Source organism: Populus trichocarpa, chromosome 7 (assembly GCF_000002775.5).
Source record: "Populus trichocarpa isolate Nisqually-1 chromosome 7, P.trichocarpa_v4.1, whole genome shotgun sequence".
Taxonomy (NCBI): domain Eukaryota; kingdom Viridiplantae; phylum Streptophyta; class Magnoliopsida; order Malpighiales; family Salicaceae; genus Populus; species Populus trichocarpa.
In genome coordinates this window covers 5,589,353-5,613,425 of record NC_037291.2, presented here as the reverse complement: position 1 = coordinate 5,613,425, position 24,073 = coordinate 5,589,353, and the positions used below count along the sequence as shown (strand labels likewise).

Below are 24,073 nucleotides of genomic sequence, written 5' to 3'. Positions count from 1 at the left end.
AGGACTAAATAGGTTTTAAAAAGAACTAGTGTGAGCCAATTTGAACCAGCACGATAGACATGTAATCTAGACATTAAAGAGTGAGTTAGTCCGAATTATCCTGACAAACCCACGTCTTCAGTCATGAGGTCGGGATAATTCGATAAAAAAAAATTAAGATAACCATAAAGCCAATTAAAAGAAAAAAACAATATTGAACAACGATATCAGAAAAGAAAAAAAAAAAAATGTTAACCCCTATTAAGTTTTCAAACCAGTGACCCGGGTCACTGGACCAGAAGTACTATATATGATAAAATCATGAAACCCAATCCATAGAAAATGAAACATTGAAGGATGATTTGAAAATATAAATTAGACAAAAAAATAGCAATTAAAAGAATGAGGGTGAAAATCAAAAGAAAAAATAAATTAAAGGGCAATAATAAATTTTTATTTTAAGAGTTAAATTGAAAAGAATAAAAACATTAACAAAAGAAAAAAAAATCAAAAGAATGGGGACAAATTAAAAACAAAAATACACAATTAACTTGGATTGAAGGGTGAAATTAAAAACAATAAAAATTTTATAAAAAAAATAAGTAATCAAAAGAATAAGAAACAAATTGAAAGCACTAATACATGATACAAAAAAAATTAAACATGTAGAATTTTTCAATGCTTTCTTTTACAAAAAAAAAATAATCTTAAATGTAAATCGAAAAACTTATGAACACATCTAATTAAATCAATCACAAACTATTTTTAAAATAAATAAAAGTCATCAATGATAAATAAAAACATAATTGAAAAAATAAAGAGATAAATATAGATCAAGATATTTTATATCGCAACACGGGTCATTTACCCGGTTGTGTTTAATAATTTTTTTTATTAAAATCAATTTGTAACAAAAATTGACATACACATAAAATTTATTGAATAAAATAAAAGGAAATAATTTTTATACAAGGCTGCACATATTAAAATATTGTAAAAAAATAATTTTTTTATTTTTAAAAATAAATTTAATCTATGTAAAAGAAATTGTAGATGAATAACACTGACCTCATAAAATACAAGTTAAACACATCCAATACAATTAAAAATAGTAGCTATTTTAAAAAGGCTAAATAAACCAAGAAAAATCACAAAGAAGGGGTATTAATCAAAACATAAATGCAATTTTTTTAATATAAAAAATACATATAAAAAACTTGTATTTTAGAAAATAAATAAAAAATAACTAAAAAAAAGAATAAGGCCAGGTGTTGTGTGCCTGGCAAGCACAGCCAAGTATCTGGCCCACTAAGAAAGGGCTTGGGCACAAGCCTGCAAGTTCAGCCCCCGTGTGTGGGCCTTTAATATTTTTTGAAGTTATGTTGTCCCCATTCTTCGACAAAAAAAAAAAGATGATTTGTCGTCTATCTTGGTAGATGACGCGTCGTCGATCATTCCCCAAAATCCAGCCATTGTGGTGGTCGAAAAGATAAAGTTCTTGTTTTTTCAACCAAAAAACCCAATTTCAAACCATTTTTTTACCCAAAACTCCTAAGAAAGATCCTAGAAACCTTGTTAAATCAATTCATGATCTTCAAAAACATAGAAAACCACCCCAAAACCCATAATCTACCCAAAACAAAAAATCTTCCTGGGCCCACATCTAAGTTTTAGGCATTTTAAAGATAATAAAACACATAATCTTAACTCCCCTCATCATATGTAACCATTTGACACAAAAATAGATTGTTTTAGTGGTCGAAATCGTTGCCTACAAAAACTCTCTCTCTACGCTAGAATTTGCGATCCCTTCTCTCTCCACCAAAAAAAGCACTAAAAAAGAGGAGAATAAAGTTTGGTATCAAAATTGAATTTTTTAAAACTAAAGGGACCTGTTATCTATTAGTTAAAAAATATAGGGGGTTTTCAAGCAAATCTCAAAGCCACCACCTATGTTACATGCTTTTCTCACCTCAGTTTTCTATCTTTCAATTCAATCATAAAAAAAAAAACATGTAATTGGGTGCAAATTTGAGCTCGAAAGGGTTTAATTATGTAAAAAAACAAATAGAAAATTAAAAAAAATAAATAAATTTTTCAATCCACAGTGATTTACAAGAAAAATGCACGGTAAAATCGCTATCACGGAATGGCCATGGTGGCTTAGATTTTTTGTTAACTATTTTCTAGCCTCATGATATCTAAACATTATAGAAAGACTCATACCGGCTAATAAGATACTCATGTTGTATGTATTGATTATTGTATTCAATGTTCAATATCATAGAGTCTCTTGAAATTAATATTAAAGCCTAAGTTGAAAGTGTCGTTTTTTTGTTATTTATGTATGCAAGACAAGACATTAATGATGTGATTATAAATTAATAAACGAGTTATAATATTGCGGTTGTTCTTGTAATGTAAGAATTGTAAGACTAGTAATTTCGTAAGATACTATGCGTGAGGTGTTTTCTCTCTTAGAAAAAAGAAAAGAAAAGAGAAGAAAATGATGTGTATAATTCTATCCAGAAAATTGAGGGTCAAGATTGGAGAGGCATATTTCATAATATATACTTGGTTCATGGAGAGTAAAGCGAGTATGAAAATAACAACTGGTGAGATATATTCTTGCCCATCATTAAATAATCCTTTCTTGCTTTAGACGATACTAAAAATCCACCAACATTTTAGTCATCATATTATTCTTTGTCTAGATGATTGTCGAGGGTCCACTAGCTAGATTTGGAATCAACGAGAGTTATTTGATGTCGATTCCGATACAATTAGTATCAAAAGCCAAAGACCTCGATTTGTTGACTCACTTTAACTGAGAATTATACTTGGAGATGAGCTAATTAAAGGTGTCCTGTTCAAGTTATATGGTCCGGAATCTTACTCCTTTAAGAATTAATTAATAAACTTGATCGAACGAACTGCTGATCGGATCAAAATATATAAGAAGATTATGGTGACGAAAGGGCTGACATACATACACGTTAAGCATAATAAAAACACATGATTCTTGCGAAAATCTTGGCTTTGGTTCCGTTTTCAAGCCTCGTTTTGTTCCTTTGGTAAAGCGTTAGAACTACATACAAGCATTTTTAATGTCGATAATGGATGGATCAAGAAACTAGTGCATATTTCCATACGATTTTGTTCTAAGTTGGCCAATCAACCAACACTCAAAAAATTATTAGGGTTTGAACCAGCTAGCTAGCTAGCTAGGATCACAATTCCACAGCTCATTTGAACAGAAACCCTAATCTCAAGACGACGATTGATTGTAAAATACACGCACGCGTACATGTGTGTGTGTGTGTGTGTGTGTGTGTGTGTCTACAGTCAAGAAGAAGAACATGGGTCCCCAACAGGTATCATGTTAACATGTTTCACCCAGATGATAAATTACACAAACAGTGAAACACAGTTAAGAGGTGACAAATGCCAGGACTGTTGTCTCGAAATGATAATGGTAAGGATTCTGCTCCCTTTTTTTTTTGTAATCTAGCTTATGATCCGTACAGTCCTTTTGATCCCCATCATATACTAATCAATAATGCTCGCAACGCACAACCAACATTGTAGGGCCAAAACGAAACATTAAGTCCTCATATTAGGTTATGTCTGTCTTCTTGGATATCGCATGCAGAGAAATTAGAAGACATGAAGATCAAAGTCAATCCACGTTGAATAATTTGTAACCCTAGCTAGCTAATCTATGCTTGTATGGCAAACCAACATGAAAAAATATCTAGGAGGTAACATGTTGACAATCATTTTGCAAAATGTCTTGCCGAGTGGAAACGAGGGAATAACGAGGTTGTTAATGGGGTGATTAAATATAGCTCACGACAGCTGGAAAGTAGGGATTTGAACCTAAGATTTGAGATTATATGAGCAGTGGATTGTGTATGGCTCGAGAAATGATATTATAGTATTAATTTAGTGCTAATCTTTTCTCCCTTCTTTCCCTCTTCGTTTGTTTTGTTCTGAAAAATATATAAAAACAAAAGGTTGCCATGATTCATTGACTTGTACAGGCTCGCCACCTAGGTTCTTTTTGGCATCGAGACCTTCAAATTTGACCCGGCAAGAGTGATAATTTTATGGTCCAAAAAAGCATTTAAAAACTGCAAATATTTTAAACCCAAAACAAAAGAGACCTTGTGTGATGAAAACTGACCCTAGCTTGTTCCCTTCTCGTTACGTGTTTATATGGTCGGTGACATAAGAAAGAAGCGTCCGAGTTTTGACTATAATCACTGACTATGACCCATAATTTCCATCTTCATTAGATCGGGACAAAGGATAATATATATATATATATATATATATATATATATATATATATATATATATATATATATATATATATATATATATATATAATGGAGGAGAGAACTTGGAAGTTACAATACAAATAAAGCATCCGCAGGCAAACACAAACGTATATCATATCATGCCAAAATCATATATACACACAGAGAGGAAACTACCCCTCTTGCCCTTTTTTTTTATATTTATCCATTTGTTTAAGAACTTGTTCCAAGGGAGTACAGCTTTGGATGTTGGGGAGACAGAGCAGAGATAGGGTTGATTTGGTGGTGTACTTTGTTATGAGGGAGCTTGCGAGCTAAGGGGGACTGCGTTTGAGGAGCTGTCATTTCTCTCAAATTGTTAATTTTGTTTGGTTTCGAGCCTTTTTGTATGCTAGGAGACCGACACTAGGGTGCGGCCCTGGCTCAGCCGAACCCCAGGATTATGCAGCCATGTCTCATCACCCATCCCTTCTTCTCTGTCTCATATAATCTTAATTACTGTTTATATATATGCTTTTAAAATGACCTTTCATCAGAATCACGTTTATCTTGACGCGTGTCCCTCATGCATTTGGCTTTTCTCTTGGCCTCATCACGAGCTCAAAATTTCATCGATTCTCAACTTACATGCTCAGATGGAGAAAGAGAGAAAAGTAGATGCTCGAAATGAAAAATGAAACCAAGGACATATTTACATTTATTTTTTACTTATGAGTAAATCCTTATCAATCCTCATCCTTCTTTCGAAACGTCTGCGTTTAAGATTACCTGTTTTAATTTAACATTTAATTCACTAGCTACATATATCCATCATCTCTCAGGTTATCTACTACTCGAAGTCGAAATTATGTTACTGATTAAGAAAATGCTGGGAAACACGGTTAAAATTATATTTTTTTTTAATATTTTTAGATTATTTTGATGTGCTGATGTCAAAAATAATTTTTAAAAAATAAAAAATATATATTATTTTGATGTATTTTCAAGTAAAAAACATTTTAAACTGTAATCGTTACAAAACCTCCAAAATATTTCTTCAAAAACTCTAAAATAAGACCTTGTTAACTGCATAATCACTACAAAACATGTAATAAGTATTTTAAAGCTAAATAAAATATGAGGTCCATTCATATTAAAGATTAAAACCATGTTAAATTTTATAACCCAACAAGAGTACTTTAACATTTAAAAAAAAACTAATTAAAGATAAATAAAAAATTGTTCTAAAAACCAATTAGATAACAAAAGTTTCATATTCAAAATAACTTTTTTGATTGGGTAGTGGGCTTATGGGGTCATGAGTTTGGACTTGAATTTGGTTAATAAAAAATATTTTGTTATTAAATCTCTATTTAATTAGTAATTTCTTCTAGTTCTTAAAATGTCTTAATACATGAACCAATATATTAATTATATGATAAAAATAAAGGTATTCATTTATAATTCATGAACTATAAATATTCATCATAATTTATAAATATTTATAATTGATGAATATTCATAAATTATAAGTAATTAATATTTTGATTCTTAAGTCTTACAAATAGGTGTTTTGGAAGAATGAAAATTATTAAAAACATTGTTGAGTTATTTCCTCTATTTATTGCCAGTTTTTTTTTAGACTTATTCTTTATACTCTAAAGCTTATGTTTGATTTTTATAGAAAAATATTGAGTATAATTCTTTTAAGTTCGTTGGATCTTGTGTAAGAATACACCTAAATAAGGTGAAGTTTTTGGAATCGTGAGAAGTTTATTGAAGTAAGTTTTTTTACACCAAGTAAGGAGAAATTAATAAAGTCTTAACGATAAAAGATTAATCATTGACAACAACAAAAATAATATGAAATTGAATATTTTTTAAGAACTTCAACAAGTACTCTAAACTAGTTTTGTATAAGTCTAATTCAATACTTGTTTAGTTTATATGTTAGGATTTGTTTTCCTATATCTTTTGCAAGTTTATATATATGCTTAGTATGCATGCTAGCTTTTGTAATAATTGCAAGATTACCATGTTTTTAAATGTTTGCATAATTATAAACTAAACATATAAGTCCTCTTATTTAATCATTTAATCATTTTGTGATTATTGGACAACAATTTTAAGTCTTTATTAGTAGTCCTTATTTAGTTTATAAATTTTTTTTGTGATAACTAGATTAATAGTTAAAGAGGATATTATAATCTTTGTGAAATCTATATATTTCATAACATGATTTTTAAAATCTTGATTGGTTGAAATTTATTGATTGTTTAGATTTTTATACTTGTTATAATAAGTTTTTTTTTTTTAACAAACTTTGGTTTGTTAAAATATTTGTGATGGCTTAATATTTTATTTTATATACCTTCTTGGAGAAGCCAATTATATTTATAAAAGTTCAGCTATTGTTTTACATAGTATTTATCATGACATCAACTCGAAAATTAATTGTTCCAACCAATGTTACTTTAACAATTGCTACTAATTTGGCAGTTGGATGTAAGATATAGAAATTTCTACAGATAAGTTTTAAAGTAATGATGTGAAGGTTATGATTATTGCTCAGGAGTTGTAGGAGAAGCGTTCAAAGTGAAACTCGACTTCTTAAGAGCTTGGATAACAAGAGTTAAGGTAAGGGATTGTTCCTCTCTTGCTTTTTTATTTATTAAATAGTGCTTTTGAAATTCTTAGATTGACAATGGTTATTTATTTGTGTTGTGTAATAATAATATTTAACGGCTTATACTTATGAGGCTGTAATTTATATGTGTTTGTAATTAACCGCGCAAAGGTGAAAAAATAATGTATGTGTATGAAGTGTGATTGACCGCAAGAGCGTAATCCTAAATATGAATTCTAAACGATTGCAACAATAGAAATAATGATGTGAATGAAATTGATCGTAACGTTGATAACTAGTGCGTGATCGAAATGACTATAATGATGGAAAAAAAATAATCTACAAGTGAACTTTTAAGCAACAATAAAAATTGACTTGTGAATACTGAGTGACTATCATTGTGAAAATTGATGACGTGTAAGAAAGTTGATAGATGAATGGAAGCTATGTTATTGATGTGTTTACTTAGTCTTCCATATATGAAACTAAAGTTAAGGATTTTTTTTTTTTTTGGAACTGTGAGGTTTGCTGGATTTGTTGGCAACCATGAGGATCAACTGGGTTAGTCAGCAACTATAAGGGATAGTCACCATGAGGTTTCGTCAAATTTGTTGGCAACTGTGAGGGTTCGTCGGAGTTATTGGCATACGTAAAGGATAGCCGAAGTTTATTGGCATCTATGAGGGATAATCAGAATGTTTGATTTTTATATGAGATTGCTAAGATTAATTTAGCCCAATGATGAATCATGGTGATAAAGTCATAGGGGCATAAAACATAAAAAAAAAAAAAATTGAAGAAATATATCCATAAGTCATTAGGATATGTATATAAGCCATGTGTTATTAAGAATGTAAAGGTATAAGAAATGTATGTAAATGTAACTATGAATTTTTAAATAGAACAGAGAAATGAAAGGAATAATTGTAAGATATGAAATGAGAAAATTCTAAAGCGCAATTGGTATAAATTCATGAGTTCAACTAAATCTCTAACTATTGATATACATAATTCCTAATAAGTATAGTTAGGAAAGGCAAATATTTTTCTAGTACAATGACAAACTGCTAATGAAACCAGATTAGAAGGATAGATAACTATATGATGATTTGGTCATGATAAAGCATCATGCACTACAATCTCAAACACCTCCTTAAAAGCAATTTGATATTTGACTAAATATAAAAGTAAAAAATAATAAAAAGTTAATAACGCGTGCTACATGCATACTAACATGTAAGAGGCGCCTGCATCCTTCGAACAACGCATCTGAAGCTTCCCGACTGCCAAAACCCCTTTTGTCATTTAATTGAAAGCGTCGTTGTGTTCTCTTTTTTTTTGGAGCGAGGCGTATAGTCATTAGTGGCACGGTTTGTCACCAATGACATTTTCTGTTTATTCCCTCTCTTTTTTTCTCCTTCCTATGAGAATTTTCACTTTCATCCTTATTCTTTTAATTTTTTATTTTTGTTCTTGGCCTTTTTATAAAACTTTTATTTGTTTTGAATTTCATCCTTCAATCTTAATTTAGAATATGTGGTTTTTTTTCCCAATTTGATCTTTTTTTTTTGCTTTTTGTTAAATTGATTTTTCTTTTTAATTTCACCCTTTAATAAAAAAAATTGTTTGTATTTGTTATTTTAATTTTGATACTTATTCTTTTGATTTTTTTAATGCTTTTGTAAAATTAATTTTTCTTTTCAATTTCACCTCAAATCAAAGATAAATTTTATTATGTTTCAATTTTGATTCTCATTCTTTTAATTACTATTTTTTAATCTTGTTGCATGATAAAAATTATTTTTTCAATTGCATTCTTCAACATTTGATTGATTAAAAATTAAATCTAGATAGGATGCTTCTAATAATAACTCAAGTTAAGAGTTTGAAAAATTAATTACCTCTGTTTTTTTTTTTTTAAATGAACTTGATGATTTTCTTTATTTTTTTTTCTTTTCTATCAAGTTATCTAAATTTTATAATTTGAGCCATAAATTTTATAAGATAACCTGAGTTAGATTATAGATTTTTCAAGCTAACTTAAATTGAATCAAACCAATTTTTTAAGTTTTTTTTATTTAATTTCATCCTTTCTAAGAATAAAACTACATCAATATCCTTTTTTTGAAAAATATTTTTTTCCATGTTATCATAATTTTTTTTTTTAATTTAGTTCATCTGCTATTTGTCCATTTATCTTCCTTCTTTGAAACACGTTTGCAGCATTTGAGCATTACTTTTCATGCAAAATAAATCAAGCCCATCCACAGCTAGTTGCATCTAAATGCACCATTACTCCACCAATGATTGCAATTATGTAAGTTGTTGGTGAGAAACTGATAACTCAAAAAGAAAAAAAAAAGATTTATGATTAAAAAAAAAACTGCAGAGAATTTATTTAAATAATCAAATTAATAAATTAATAATAATAATTTATGGTAGAAAACCTTGTCCGAAAGAAAAGAGGGGTTTTATTTATTTAATAATCAAGATAATTTATGATTTAGAATAAAGCTGGAGAAAAAAATATAAAACAAATTGAAAATTGATAATAACAATATCATTATTAAAACACTTCAATATATAATGAATTTTTTGAAATAAAATAAAAATAAAAATAAAAATGAGGAAACCCGCAAAAAAATAGACTTAAAACCAGCCATGAATAATTCACATACTTCAGGAATAGCCACCGTTCCGTATTCCATCTACTTAAATTAACATATACTAGTTGACAATCATGTGTTAAAATTGACATGATTTATTTTCATATATAGTTTTCATTTCCTAAATCACTTAAATTATATCAATTTTAATTCAATTAGTATACATAATTAAAAAAAAATTGAAGTACAAAATAGTGAATATTCCTAGAAGAAGAGACTAATACAAAAAAGGCAAAAACAGAGACAAAAACAAAAATATAAAATATGTCTAGTAAGTTTATGTAATTTCAAAGAAAAGTATAGAAAGATAAGTCACTTTCTTGATAGATCCATCTTCACTCTCTCTATCTCTTCTATTCCAAAACTGAAATTAACCCACTTTCTTGATAGATCCATCTTATACACGTTCAAACAATTTATTCTGAAACCAATAATTCCCACGCACAAAAGACAAAAAAAATCCAGGACAAAGGGAAAATTCAAACGTATCATCTAATCACAAAAACAATAAAAAACCAAACAAAATATCTGAAATCAGTATTTATTCCCAAATTAGGAGCACACAAGTTCAGAGAAAAAAAATAGTATAATAAGCCAGAAGATGCCTGGAATGGGAATTAAAAAATGACTGGCTTCTTAACAACAGAAGTATGAAGGACTTCCCTATATGCAAACTCACCATTATAATAATATTCAGTCGGATTACATAGGAAGGCCGCAACAAAGAACAAAGAGAAGCCAGGACTTGACAGCATCTTGAAATTTGAAACTAGGTACGAGTTCTGCTGCTTTCTGCATTTCTAATTGGATAGAAGTATGGATGGGCCTGCATGGTAACAAGGTCGGTCACCACTTACAAAGCAACGATATATGAGTGAAGAAACAAATAAAAGAAAGGTCGCCACCCCCCACCCCCAATTCTCCCCTCAATTACTCCACAGGTCAAAAAGCAACCAATAGCTATGCATATGACAAGGTTAATAAAAACCACCAGTCAAGGGTTTTTGTCAACAGACAAGGAGCAGGGGCATACCATAGCTTCTTTTGCAGTTGGCCTTTCTTGGTGATCATATCGCAGCAACTTGTCGAGGAAGTCAACAGCCTTTAAAGAGGAGAAATAGAAAAGAAAGAAAAGGGCATGATTTAAAATATATTTAACAATGAACAAATAATCATTTTAAATTTATAAATGAATTTCTACCTCAGGAACTGCCAAATGTTGATTGTCAACATTAATAAACTTTGACCACGGTTTCCGGCTATGCCTGTAAAAGAAAATAATTTTCTTAAGAAAACTGGTTCTCTAAATATAATCAATTGAAGTTATCAGCACACATGACCAACCTCCCAACAAGTGCAGCAAGATGCAGATCTAACTCTATGCGATACCTATTCAAATAGGCATTCAGCTCATCTGTTCCAAGTACCTTACACATAAAATCAAGAATGATTACATTTCCATCTTTATCCATCACATTCTTAAAACAAGTTCTAAGCATGTTACAGTAAAATTCCACAAATACAAAGCCTGTCAATGCAAGACAATTCTGCCATATAGGTTGTCAGGCACCATCAAGTACATTAGGGGAAAAAAGCTTCTGAAAAATAGCAGAAATGCCTTAGCAAGCAAGCAGCCAGTCATGCACACACATGCACACACTCTAAAGATGAAGTATGTTTGATCCCTATAGCTCTCCAAATTTCCAACTTTCATCCTAAAAATATTAAAAATCACGATCTCCACAGGTGGTCAAATCATTGCAATGTGGTCCTTACATCCAGATAGATACCAGAGCTGGGCTGAAATTTGATGGACACCTTCATATAATTAAGGATTTTCTTTTAATAGTTTATTTATGTAATATTTTTTGTGATAGTTTAGATGGCTAAAATTTAATTATTTTTAAGAGCTAGGATTTCATTTACATGGGGTTTTGCTAGTATTTAAGGACTGTTACTTCTGTAATGAGAACAATTTTTATATTTTGATAATTTCATAAAGAGTTTGTTCTTTCTTTCTGGTTATTCGACCCAGACAACCAGCCTTCGGCTGTGTTAGCTATCTTTCTCCTTTTCTTCATTTGTCATGCTATACACCATGGAAGCAATTTAGCATATTTTTTGTAAACTAACTTTCCTAACCAAACTGGCCAATACAAAAAAGGCAAGGCCCAAAAGATACCCAAAGACATTGATCTCACTTGCTGATCAATGGTCATCTAGAAAGTCGATGAAATGATTTACAAGATGGGTGTTCCGGATATTTTTTACTCAACTTTTATCCAATCATTTCACATACCTTAGCTATTTTGACCAGCTGATCATAATTATCATGCCCATAGAAGAATGGCTCCTTACGGAATATCTGCAAAACACAACAGCAATAACGAGATTACCACATATTTTGGCATTACCTCAAAATTCATTCTACCCTATCTGCCATCCAAGCAAGAATAGGCAAGCACACCAAGGTCCACTTGTCTATGGCATTAGTAACACTATCATAGACATTAATACATGTACAAAGAGCAATGGCAGGCCAGTCATGTAAGTTCATAAAGAAGCAAGCCATAATGGACCAGGCCACAATTCTGAGGTGGACATGTGTACTTGCACGCACGACAAATAATGTGCAAGATGAGAAAAGTGGAAGTTAGAGAGGACACCCACCATTCCAGCAAACATACAACCAAGGCTCCACAAGTCCAAAGAATAGTCATAGTCTTGCAGATCGACAAGAAGTTCAGGGCCTTTAAAGTATCTGCAGATCAGAAATGGAATAACAGATTAAAAAAGAATTGCCACATCAATTCACCGGTTTGAGTAAAATGACAAAATAAAAAGAGGGCTTAACTTAGAGACAGATGGGTTTAAGAACTGGATGGATATGATACCATTTAAGGACCGGCAGTAACCACAGGGAAGCATAGGAGTATGATCAATTATCAAATACATCATCAAGTTTTAACATATGGTTATAAACTTGTATTTTGTTGCATTTATCCTAGTTATATGATATTACTATTGTATTTATTTAGTTAAAAGAAACTGCCACATCATTTCACCGGTTTGAGTAAAATGACAAAATTCAAAGAGGGCTTAATTCAGTGATGGATGGGTTCATAGATCGTTTAAGAACTGGCAGTAACCTTCCGCATAGGAGCATGATCCATTACAACATCAAGTTTTAACACATTGTTATAAACTCATATTATGTTGCATAAATCCTAGTTATATGATATTACTATTGTGTTTATTTAGTTCAATTACTAAATAAATGCATACATTACTTAAAACAAGCTGAGAGTTGCTATTTATTTATAACTCTAGTGGCCACAACCATTTCAGCAGCAGCAACCATAGTTTTGAAACCCGGCCCGGCCCGGCGGGTCGACCCGGGACCCGGCCGACCCGGGTCTAGGGCCGGGCCGGGTTTAAGCAAAAAACAGCCTGGAAATTGGCCCGGTGAGACCCGGTGAGTCGACCCGGAACCCGGCCGACCCGGGTAAACCCGGATGAGACCCGGCCTTATTATATTTATATATATATATATATATATATATGAACACAACGACATCGTTTTTTCCTAAACACTCAATTTAATTGAAAGTCATCGTCTCTCTCTGATTGAATGTCATCGTCTCTCTCTGTCTCTGACCCACAATCTCTGTGGATCTCGATCCTTGCTAGTTGCTTAAACTCTTTCTCTCCCAAAAGCTTATAAAAAGAAAGCATATGGCGATGATATCTGTTCAAAATCTGGTCAAAGAAAGAAAATACCCTTTCATCTTTGCTTTTGCTATCTTACTCGTTTCTGTCAGTATCTTCTTATACTCAAATAATTTTCAATCTCTCACATTCTTTCTCGGAGATCTACAAAAATCTAACCCCACAATCTCAAAACCTTCTCAAAAAATCCAAATCCAAGGTGTTTGGTGCCTCTTCCTAATGGGTATTAAGTGTCAATTCAGCGGCCGAAAAGCAGGGACATGGTGAGATTATTTTGATTAATTCTTTTGGTAAGATTTTGGTTTTAGTTAATTTTCTTCCTTTTTATTTCAGGTTTAGTTTTTGGGCAAAATTTGAAAGCTTAATTTTAAGTGGAGGACTGAGGATAACAGAAGATTATTTTGTTGGATGGTTCACCTGAGAATCCACCTGAGTTCATCCAGGTCCAAATTGCCAATGTGGAATCAAAATTTGCCACTGCAATTTTTGACTCTGGTGAGATTAAAGTGGAGGGAAGAGTGAAAGACAGGAAGCCCCACCTCACCAAGGTAGATTCATTTGGTGTTGATGTGAGCATGGAAGGCAGCCTCATACTTTGCAGTCAGGTTGATCAACCAGGTATGATTGGCAGTGTGGGGAATATCCTTGGCGAGGAGAATGTAAATGTGAGTTTCATGAGCGTTGGCAAGATCGCTCCACAAAAACAAGCAGTAATGACCATTGGTGTGGATGAAAAACCCAGCAAGGAAGCGCTAAAGAGGATCGGGGAGATACCAGCAGTTGAAGAATTTGTGTTTCTTAAGTTGTAGGGCGCACAATTCCGTCATTCTTGAACCCCTTTTTTTGGGTTGACTCGGGTTAACCCGGGTCAACCCATCTGACCCGTAACCCAATCATTATACCGGGTTGATCACCGGGTTGGGTTTTAAAACTATGGCAGCAACAAAGGCTACCTTAGGTAGCGTTTGGTATTGTGGTAGCGGTTGCTTTTAAAAGTATTTTTCGCTCGAAAATGCATCAAAATAATGTTTTTTCATTTTTTAAAATTCATTTTTGACATTAGCACATCAAAACAAACTAAAAACAAAAAATAATTAATTAATTTTAAGCAAAAAAAATTCAAATTTTTGTGAAACGCCATTTGGGTCACGTTCCCGAACAGAGTTAATCCAAACAAAACTGGGAAACATTAATTGACCAAAACAGCTTCTGGAAACAAACGAACAACAAGTGGTATTGACTAGAGAAAGAAACATGGGAACATAAATTTTCAAAAGTTAATGAAAAAGTGACAAACCTTGAAGCAACACGAACATTGTATTCTTTCCCAGGGTGATAAAATTCTGCAAGCCCCCAATCTATCAGACGAAGTTTCCTCTGCTCATGATCAATCATGACATTATGAGGCTTCACATCTCGATGCATGATACCTTGTGAGTGGCAATAATCCAATGCCTACAGAAAAGGATACATATACTTAAAGATTAAACAAAACAATTTCAATTCCACAATACTAACATTAAACAGCAGAATCGCAAGTTTGCACTGGATCTATCACAAATATAAATCAAACAATCGTTTCTCAAAATTAGGCTGGTATTTCCAAAACCACTCTAACTTCCAAAGGGAGTTAGCAGAAAAACACTCTTTTAGAAACAACATACACAGCCTCAGCCTTCTTCATAGTAGCAAAAAATGTCACAAAGGTGGCAAGTAAATGTCACATTCATTTTGTTCAAACAATATTTACATCAGGATTACATTTTCTACACCATCCAAAAGAATTACAATAAAGAGAGGAGATAAACTGCATTGCTGAGATAAAATGCAGTGATTACAGAAATCACCACCCCACCATTAGAGCTAGAATGATTGCAAGAGAAACATACTTGACAACAGCCAACTTCCTACCTGGCTATCTAATCTAGTACACAATGTAAAGGAACTTCAACCTTGCATCACTAAAAAGACAATAAAAAGATAATTGGAGACAAGAAGCATTAGGTAAGATACTGTTAATGCCTTTTCCATCTTTTTAAATGCATGTGTCAATGTCATTTTATGCGGTTAATGCTGATCTTGTCAGTTGGAGAGAAAGGAAAATGATGTGCTTACCTTCAGAAGCTCGTAGATGTAATACCTAATATCAAAGTCTGAAAGTGTCGGATAAAGCACTTTAAAATCAGTATTATTCACATATTCAAAAATGAGACTTGGAGTCTTTGATTGTTGATCTCTAACAATATCAAGCAACTTCACAATATTTGGTCCTCCACAGAGATTCTGCAGTATTTTAATCTCTCTCTTAATCTGCATCAAGTACGAAAAAACAAAGTCAGTCACCAAAAAAAGGCAACCTATAAAGTGTAGACTAGGCCCACAAGACAAAAAATAGTAAAACCAAAACAGAGAAGAAAAGGGTAGCTATACTGTGTACTAAATCACATGCACGAAGAAAACTTCTCTTTGAAGATTAAGCACAGGCATAAGCTATCACTCAAACATCTCAAGGTTGCTTTGGGTCATAATCCAGGGGAACCACGAAGGAACTTGAGGCTACAGTGTGGTTAGCTAACAAGGAGTGGAAAGTTCAGAAAGTGCAAAGCAATAGCTAATAAGGGATGAAAGATCAGCAAGTGTAAGTAAATAACATGATGAAACGTTGTCCACCAGACATAGAGATTTACAACATATCTATGGTAAGAATGATGGTCTGTTTTTCTCTTTGATGAACAATTAAAAAAAAAAAAAACATTTCACAATAAGACCTTCATTAAATGATTTATTAATCCACAAAACATAAGGGATAAACAAAATTATTCTAGAAGAACCGCTAAGATTACTATTCTAAAAAAGAATCGAACAACAACACATCACTTCAAACATGAAACAAGAGAGAGAGAACAAAACAAATCTACTAACTTTCTTTTTCTTCACGGGTTTGAGAATCTTAATTATGCATTTTTCATTATCCGTGCAATGCACTCCCTCGAAAACTTCACTGTATTTCCCCCTCCCAACCTTCTTTACCACCTCATAATCATCCTGCTCCCTGCATAACCAATCAACAAATACACCAATTTCAAGAATCAATCTAAGAGCGACAGGATAGGGAAAAAGACGAATATACCCCCATTGAACAGTTAGAGACTCGTAGTCCCAATAGTCTTTAGGACGGATCACATTGATATCAGCATAAACCCTAGCCTTGGAAGGAGCGCCAGGACGGCGAATCGATTTGCCAATTTTCTGAGCCAGCGTGTCCGGAGGAGGCACCAAAGACCTAAATCGGTGAGGAAGACGGTGTTGTATCTCTTGTTGTCCTTGTTTTTGGTGAGAGAAGGCAGTGGTTGAAGAAGCGAATTGACGTAAGAGAGTAGAAATGGATGATGATTGAGGAGAAGAGAAGAGAAAAGGATTATTATTATTATTATTATTATTATTATTATTGCGAATAAATAAAAGAGAAGAAAAGAGGGTTTTGTTGATATTGTTCTTCTTCTTCTGTCGTTGACGATTCAAGATTGTTGTGAGTTTTTGCTGTAGCAAAAAAGGCCTTATGGCCATCAAATCACTTCGTTTAATTAGGCAAAAATAATTATGTAAGTAATTATAAATTTATAATAATAAAAGTGTGCTGTTTTTATCTGTGTAATTAGTTAGCCGGAGAAGGAGTCGCTTTATGGCCAAATCTCATACTACTCCTCTAACTATATAAATGCTTTCAATTCAGCCCTCTAATGACCAATTTTATAAATTAAATTTTCCATTCAATCTCATACTACTCCTCTAACTATATAAATGCTTTCAATTCAGCCCTCTAATTACCAATTTTATAAATTAAATTTCTCATTCAATCTCATACTACTCCCTCTCCTTTTATTAACATAATTGGAAAATATCTTAAGCCCTACAAGTGTGAGTTATGTATTTACCCTAATTTTATATGAAAGAACCCGATTTTTACTCTCATTCCACGTGTACAAAATTGTTTCAATTATGCCTTAATTTTCTTGTCTTTATTGAAGGCGATACTTGGATATTTTGCTCCTAAGACTTGAAAAAGTTGAGTCAGTTAGAAAACATAGGCATTTGCACCACTTAATGTTGGCTAAAGGACTTGATTCAGATTGATAAGTTTGGTATTTTGTGTATGTGGCTCGGAGATTTCCTTTTCCTTTTCTTTTTCTTTTTCTTTTTTTCTTTTTTCTTTTTCCCTTTGTTCTCCATGTTGTCGATAATTTTAAAGTTGTTTAGTCATTTGAGTTGTTAAGCTTCTTGTTTTTTCCCTTCTCCAGCGAACATTAATCAATCAATTGGCATATAGATATAGGGTAGGAGTGCTTGTCTGTTTCAAGATAAAGATATGTTCTTTCGAGAGCTGTCAATAACTTGTTATCTTTTCTTCTTCTTCTTTAAGACAAAAAAAAATAAAAATCATTACAAACAAACGAGGATGTTCTTATTGGCAGAGCCGCCTCATTGTCTATTGGCACAACCTTTTCTAGTTTTTTATTCATGAAATACCTAATTTCTGTCCTTTTTTCTTCACACCCCTGTGAAGACGAGCTCTACCTCAAGCCTCCAATCTGAACTTAGAGTATATTTAAACTGTATTTTACTTCAACTATAATTTTTAAAATATTTAGTTAATTAATATTCATCATAATTAATTTTATTAGATTTACCTGCAATTTTATCTTAAAACTTTAATTATAAAAAAACTATAATTTATAATTTTTTAAATCTATTTATTAAACTATAATAGTAAAAGCTATTTGCAATGCTAAACATACTTAATTATCACACTAATAACACTCATGATCCATGGGGATCAAAGAGAGATGGTGTGAATATAAAACAAAATACTAAATCTTCAACAACAAAAAAAAACTTAAGAAATTAATAAAACTAGTTGATTGGAGGTTGTTGTTGCTAGTTTACTTTGATTCTCATATGAATCAAAGCTAAAAAAAAAAAAGTATGTGAAACCTTAATCCTATTTTTAAAAATTTTAAAATTAAAATAGCAATAACTCATAAAATATATTTTAGATTAACTTGATAGTTTTAGAATAGCAAACAAAACCTCTAAAAAATCCTTTTTAATTGTTTTCTTAATTCCCAAAAGAAACCCTATCTTTTCGTTGTAATTTTTTTTATATAGTTTAGCATAAGTTACTGTTGGTTTAAGGTTAAAAAAATGCCTTAGATGTATGTTCACCATTAAAATGAAACCTTCATTGAACTTGTTGGTTCTTTGAGAAAAGGCTTAACTTTAACTTAAAAGCGCAAAAACTGAAATTTTGATTCTTTGACGGAATATGTTCGCTTATTAGACTCGTTATTCTTCACCAAGCAAGTGTTCAATGTTTACCTAACAGGTTTAAGGTTTAAGTCAATTGTTTTAGGACTATCTGCCGATGAAAACAGTATTTTATCCAACTAGTGCGTTTGTTTTGAAGCTGTTTTTGTATTTTGGGTGCAAAAAACACAGAAAAGTATTTGATAACTGTAAAAATTATATTTTATATTGTAGGGTCTATTAAAAAATTGAATTTGAAACGCAGTTTTTGTGAAGCAGTTTTTACATGTTTTTTTAACTGCGTTTTGTAAAACACTGTTTATTTTTACGTTTCAAAAGCGCTTTTGAAAAAAATTAATATTTTTTTTATTTTTTTCTATACTTCAAATTAAAATTTTTTGGTGTTTTAGATCATTTTAATGTGCTGATATCAAAAATAATTTTTTAAAAATAAAAATACATTATTTTAATGCATTTCAAGTAAAAAGCACTTTGAAAAGTAACCACAACCACACAACTACCAAATATTTTATACATGTTTTTTGTTGCACATAAACATCAACCATAATTTTCACCAAACATGTATCTAAATCCAACTCACAATGACTATACATTTTTTTTAAATTTACTTTTTTTAAATTACAACCATAAAGTTACCTCAAAAACAAATATGGAGGAGGAATATACAACCTATTAAGAAAAAAACTAAATGAAAAGGTGGTGTTTAACGATGTAAAATAGTGTAGTAGACTCATTTATACTATGAATTAGAATAGTAAAATGATAATTTTATTATTTAAAAAAAAAACAAAACCTTTTGGCCTGGTTATTTTTTGTATAGTAAAAATAACTAAATTATTCTCGAAAAAAATAATAATAAGTTTTTTGATTTTTTAATTCTTAAAGCATAATAAAATGGTTAAATTACCTTTAAACTTAAAAACTCTTTAGGTGGTGACCTCAAGCTTTTTTATATTTTCATCTTAATTTTTTTTATTATAATCAAGTAGGTCAGGGGAAAATCATTATTTAAATAGATATAAAATCTTATTTAAAAATAAAAAAGTGGTTGGCGCGTGAAATGCATACACAAGCATGTTGGGATTTTCTATGCCATTAAGGGGTGTTTAGGAGTGTAGTAGCGGTTGCTTTTCAAAGTGCTTTTCGCTCGAAAATGTATCAAAATAATGTTTTTTAATCATTTTTGACATCAGCACATCAAAATGATTTGAAAACACTAAAAAAATATTAATTTGAAGCAAAGAAAAAAATAAATAAAAAATAAATTTTTTTTAAATGTTCTTTTGAAACGCAAAAATAAACAGGCTCAGGCGGCGCGTGAGGGGTCATTTGGTTGCTAAACGGTGGCTTCCAGGATTATGTACGAATGGCCCTCCAATTTCTCATAATAACCCTTCCGTTTTTTTTTTTTCCAGATTTGGTCCTTGTTTTTTTGATTAATAATTATTTTATTTGAAATTATTTATAAAATTAGAATATATTTTCAATTTCATCATTTTTCAAATTTTTTTCATCTGTTAGATTTAGCTCTTATATTCTTTTGATTGCTATTTATTTTATTTGAGATAATTTTTAAAATTGAATTTGTTTTATAATTTCATCCTCTGATTTTTTCTATCAGATTGATCATCATTCTTTTGCTATTTTTTTCTTTTGCAAATTTTCAAAATTGATATATTTTTTTCAATTCATAATTCAAACGTTAGATTAATTGAGAGTTGAGCTTCTTGGTTGAAACCTGAGTCAGGAATTTCACGGGTTGCGGGTTTGAAAAATTAACCTAGGTTTAGGAGATTTATTTGGGTCTGTTCTTTTTTTTATTCTCATGTTTTTTTTTAGTTTCACTATTCAATATTTATTTTTTTCTTAAATTTCATGCAATTTTATAACTCTTCAATTTAGTTTAGATTTAATCTAACCCTAGATCCAAAAGCGCTTTTGAAAAAAATTAATATTTTTTTTTATTTTTTTCTATACTTCAAATTAAAATTTTTGGTGTTTTAGATCATTTTAATGTGCTGATATCAAAAATAATTTTTTAAAAATAAAATACATTATTTTAATGCATTTTCAAGTAAAAAGCACTTTGAAAAGTAACCACAACCACACAACTACCAAATATTTTATACATGTTTTTTGTTGCACATAAACATCAACCATAATTTTCACCAAACATGTATCTAAATCCAACTAATCACATATGACTACATTTTTTTTAAATTTACTTTTTTTAAATTACAACCATAAAAGTTACCTCAAAAACAAATATGGAGGAGGAATATACAACCTATTAAGAAAAAAACTAAAATGAAAAGGTGGTGTTTAACGATGTAAAATAGTGTAGTAGACTCATTTATACTATGAATTAGAATAGTAAAATGATAATTTTATTATTTAAAAAAAAAACAAAACCTTTTGGCCTGGTTATTTTTTTGTATAGTAAAATAACTAAATTATTCTCGAAAAAATAATAATAAACTAAGTTTTTTTGATTTTTTAATTCTTAAAGCATAATAAAATGGTTAAATTACCTTTAAACTTAAAAACTCTTTAGGTGGTGACCTCAAGCTTTTTTATATTTTCATCTTAATTTTTTTTTATTATAATCAAGTAGGTCAGGGGAAAATCATTATTTAAATAGATATAATCTTATTTAAAAATAAAAAGTGGTTGGCGAAATGCATACACAAGCATTGGGATTTTCTATGCCATTAAGGGGTGTTTAGGATGTAGTAGCGGTTGCTTTTCAAAGTGCTTTTCGCTCGAAATGTATCAAATAATTTTTTAATCATTTTTGACATCAGCACATCAAAATGATTTGAAAACACTAAAAAAATTAATTTGAAGCAAAGAAAAAAATAAATAAAAAATAAATTTTTTAAATGTTCTTTTGAAACGCAAAAATAAACAGGCTCAGGCGGCGCGTGAGGGGTCATTTGGTTGCTAAACGGTGGCTTCCAGGATTATGTACGAATGGCCCTCCAATTCTCATAAACCCTTCCGTTTTTTTTTTTTCCAGATTTGGTCCTTGTTTTTTTGATTAATAATTATTTTATTTGAAATTATTTATAAAATTAGAATATATTTTCAATTTCATCATTTTTCAAATTTTTTTCATCTGTTAGATTTAGCTCTTATTATTCTTTTGATTGCTATTTATTTTATTGAGATAATTTTTAAAATTGAATTTGTTTATAATTTCATCCTCTGATTTTTTCTATCAGATTTGATCATCATTCTTTTGCTATTTTTTTCTTTTGCAAATTTTCAAAATTGATATTTTTTTTCAATTTCATAATTCAACGTTAGATTAATTGAGAGTTGAGCTTCTTGGTTGAACCTGAGTCAGGAATTTCACGGGTTGCGGGTTTGAAAAATTAACCTAGGTTTAGGAGATTTATTTGGGTCTGTTCTTTTTTTTATTCTCATGTTTTTTTTTTAGTTTCACTATTCAATATTTATTTTTTTCTTAAATTTCATGCAATTTTATAACTCTTCAATTTAGTTTTAGATTTAATCTAACCCTAGATCAATTAGGACCCAATCTAGGGCTAATCAGGAAGAGAATAAGAAAGGGAAAAAAAACACAAATTGTTCTATCAGGTTAACTCATTATGTCTATTACCTGGGTCATACATTTTGCGTATTAACTTGGGTTAGTATAATGTATCTCCATCCTTTCATTCTATTTTCTATTTTTTTTTATGATTTAATCATTTGATAATTTGATAATTCATATTTAAGATGGGGCTAGGTAAAGGTTAAGATGAAAAATACGTGGAATTTTGTTTTCTAACTAGATCGCACCATTTAAATTAAATGAGATGACAAGTTTGATTTTGACATGCTAGGTTGAACAAGCCACAATTTTTTTTTTTGTATTTATTAATATATATAATGATCAATTAATTTGATACACTAGTCAAATCTTTCATCATCATTTTAAATATTTTATCACATTGAAAAAAAAACATAACAATGCTCACACATTTCTTTTTTTATTCAATAATTGACTATTGAATCGGCTCGTACGTTTCCAAATGTCAAAGTGCTCACTGAAAATCCAAATAATAAAAGCCCTTCTTCTACTATTAAGTACTTTCTAGAGCATGATGTTACCATTAATGGTATGTAAGGCAACAATACACCTAAGATTGTGTTAAAGTGGAAAAAACTTTGAGAGAGAGAAGTCTAAAGAGAGATATTATTTTATAAGACTCAAGGTCTTGTATTATATCTCTTTCATACTAATTTAGGTTAATTCAAGGTGAATTTTTTTTTTAATTTTAATTTTTTATATTTAATTGGCTGAAAATTATACTATATTATTTTTTTGCTCTTGAAAAAAAAGTTTATTTTCTAAGTTATTGTGATCGTTTTTTGTTTTACTATTCTTATTTTTTTTTGTTATCTAATTAAAAATTAACTTATTTGACCATTCAAGATTATAAAATGGGATGTAGAGTTTTTTTCTTTCTTTAAAATGCGGCTACAATATCTAAATATTATTTTTTATGAAAAAAAATATAGACCTCTGAATAGGTTCCATCTATTATATAATTATTTTATTATAGTTTTTGGCATGTTATTTAAATTTGAACTGTATTTGGAAAGTATCTTCTACTCCTTTAATTTTTTACAGAAAAAATGATTTTATAGACTAATTTTTCAAAGAGGAGTAAAAAATTATGGATTCGACCATCAAATGAGGTTTAATAAAGATACTGTTTGGGAGTGTAGTTGGATCATATTTTATTAAAATTTTGAGTTTTATTTTATAGTTTCAAATTAATATTTTTAGTTTTTTTGATTGTTTTGTTGTGAAGACGTCAAAAACAAAAAAAAAATATGTAAAAATATTATTTTAATGTATTTTTATATGAAAAGCACTTTAAAAACACCTTATATTTAATCCCAAACTCTACTGAAATGTATTTGATATTGTTGTGTATGATAGTTTTAAAAGTATTTTTAATTAAAAATAATTAAAAATAATATTTTTTATATCAAATAATATAAAAACATCTAAAAATTAATTTAATATTTTTTAAATAAAACATAATTTAAAAAACAGAAACTACGAAGAACCTGGAAGAAAGTGGAACTGGTCCACGCTATGGTCTCCAAGCTTCACGTGAAAACCGAAACACGGATGACGAGGGAAAAATTAATGGTCTAAACGCAATCCACAGACAGAGGAGAGGACCACAGTCCAAACCACGAAGGTGGAAAGCGACCATCCGTGGAAATAGTTAAGAACATGCACTTGTATTTGGTTCACATGCAAACATAATCTAATTATAATTATAATTATAATTACAATTTTAATTATGAAGTATTATAGTATTTTGTGTCTGACAGTAAAGATATTTTTAATATAATTTACATTTTAATTGATATTGAATTTTTTATTGTATTGTTTCTAAAAACGATCGTAAAATTTAATA

At 30.3% G+C, this 24,073-nt stretch overlaps 1 protein-coding gene across 1 annotated transcript; it reads right to left on the bottom strand.

The window, feature by feature from the left end:
- Nucleotides 1-10,047: 10,047 nt before the first annotated feature.
- Nucleotides 10,048-16,883, bottom strand: LOC18101120 (casein kinase II subunit alpha-2). Its single transcript, XM_006380565.3, has 10 exons — nucleotides 16,432-16,883; nucleotides 16,224-16,353; nucleotides 15,417-15,611; nucleotides 14,599-14,756; nucleotides 12,243-12,333; nucleotides 11,872-11,937; nucleotides 10,917-10,999; nucleotides 10,774-10,837; nucleotides 10,606-10,674; nucleotides 10,048-10,398 (listed from the first exon to the last, which is right to left on the bottom strand). Exons 1-10 carry the CDS (start codon nucleotides 16,866-16,868, stop codon nucleotides 10,342-10,344), a joined length of 1,350 nt encoding a protein of 449 aa, XP_006380627.3. The 5' UTR covers nucleotides 16,869-16,883; the 3' UTR covers nucleotides 10,048-10,341.
- Nucleotides 16,884-24,073: the final 7,190 nt, after the last annotated feature.

What these genes read in the sequence shown, in the direction of transcription:
- LOC18101120 (XM_006380565.3), bottom strand. Translation starts at nt 16,868, where the DNA reads ATGGCCATAAGGCCTTTTTTGCTACAGCAAAAACTCACAACAATCTTG. An exon ending in ACATCTACGAGCTTCTGAAG is followed by an intron (nt 14,757 to 15,416) that starts GTAAGCACATCA and finishes CCTTTTCTGTAG; the next exon opens with GCATTGGATTATTGCCACTC. An exon ending in AATGTTCGTGTTGCTTCAAG is followed by an intron (nt 12,334 to 14,598) that starts GTTTGTCACTTT and finishes TCTGATCTGCAG; the next exon opens with ATACTTTAAAGGCCCTGAAC.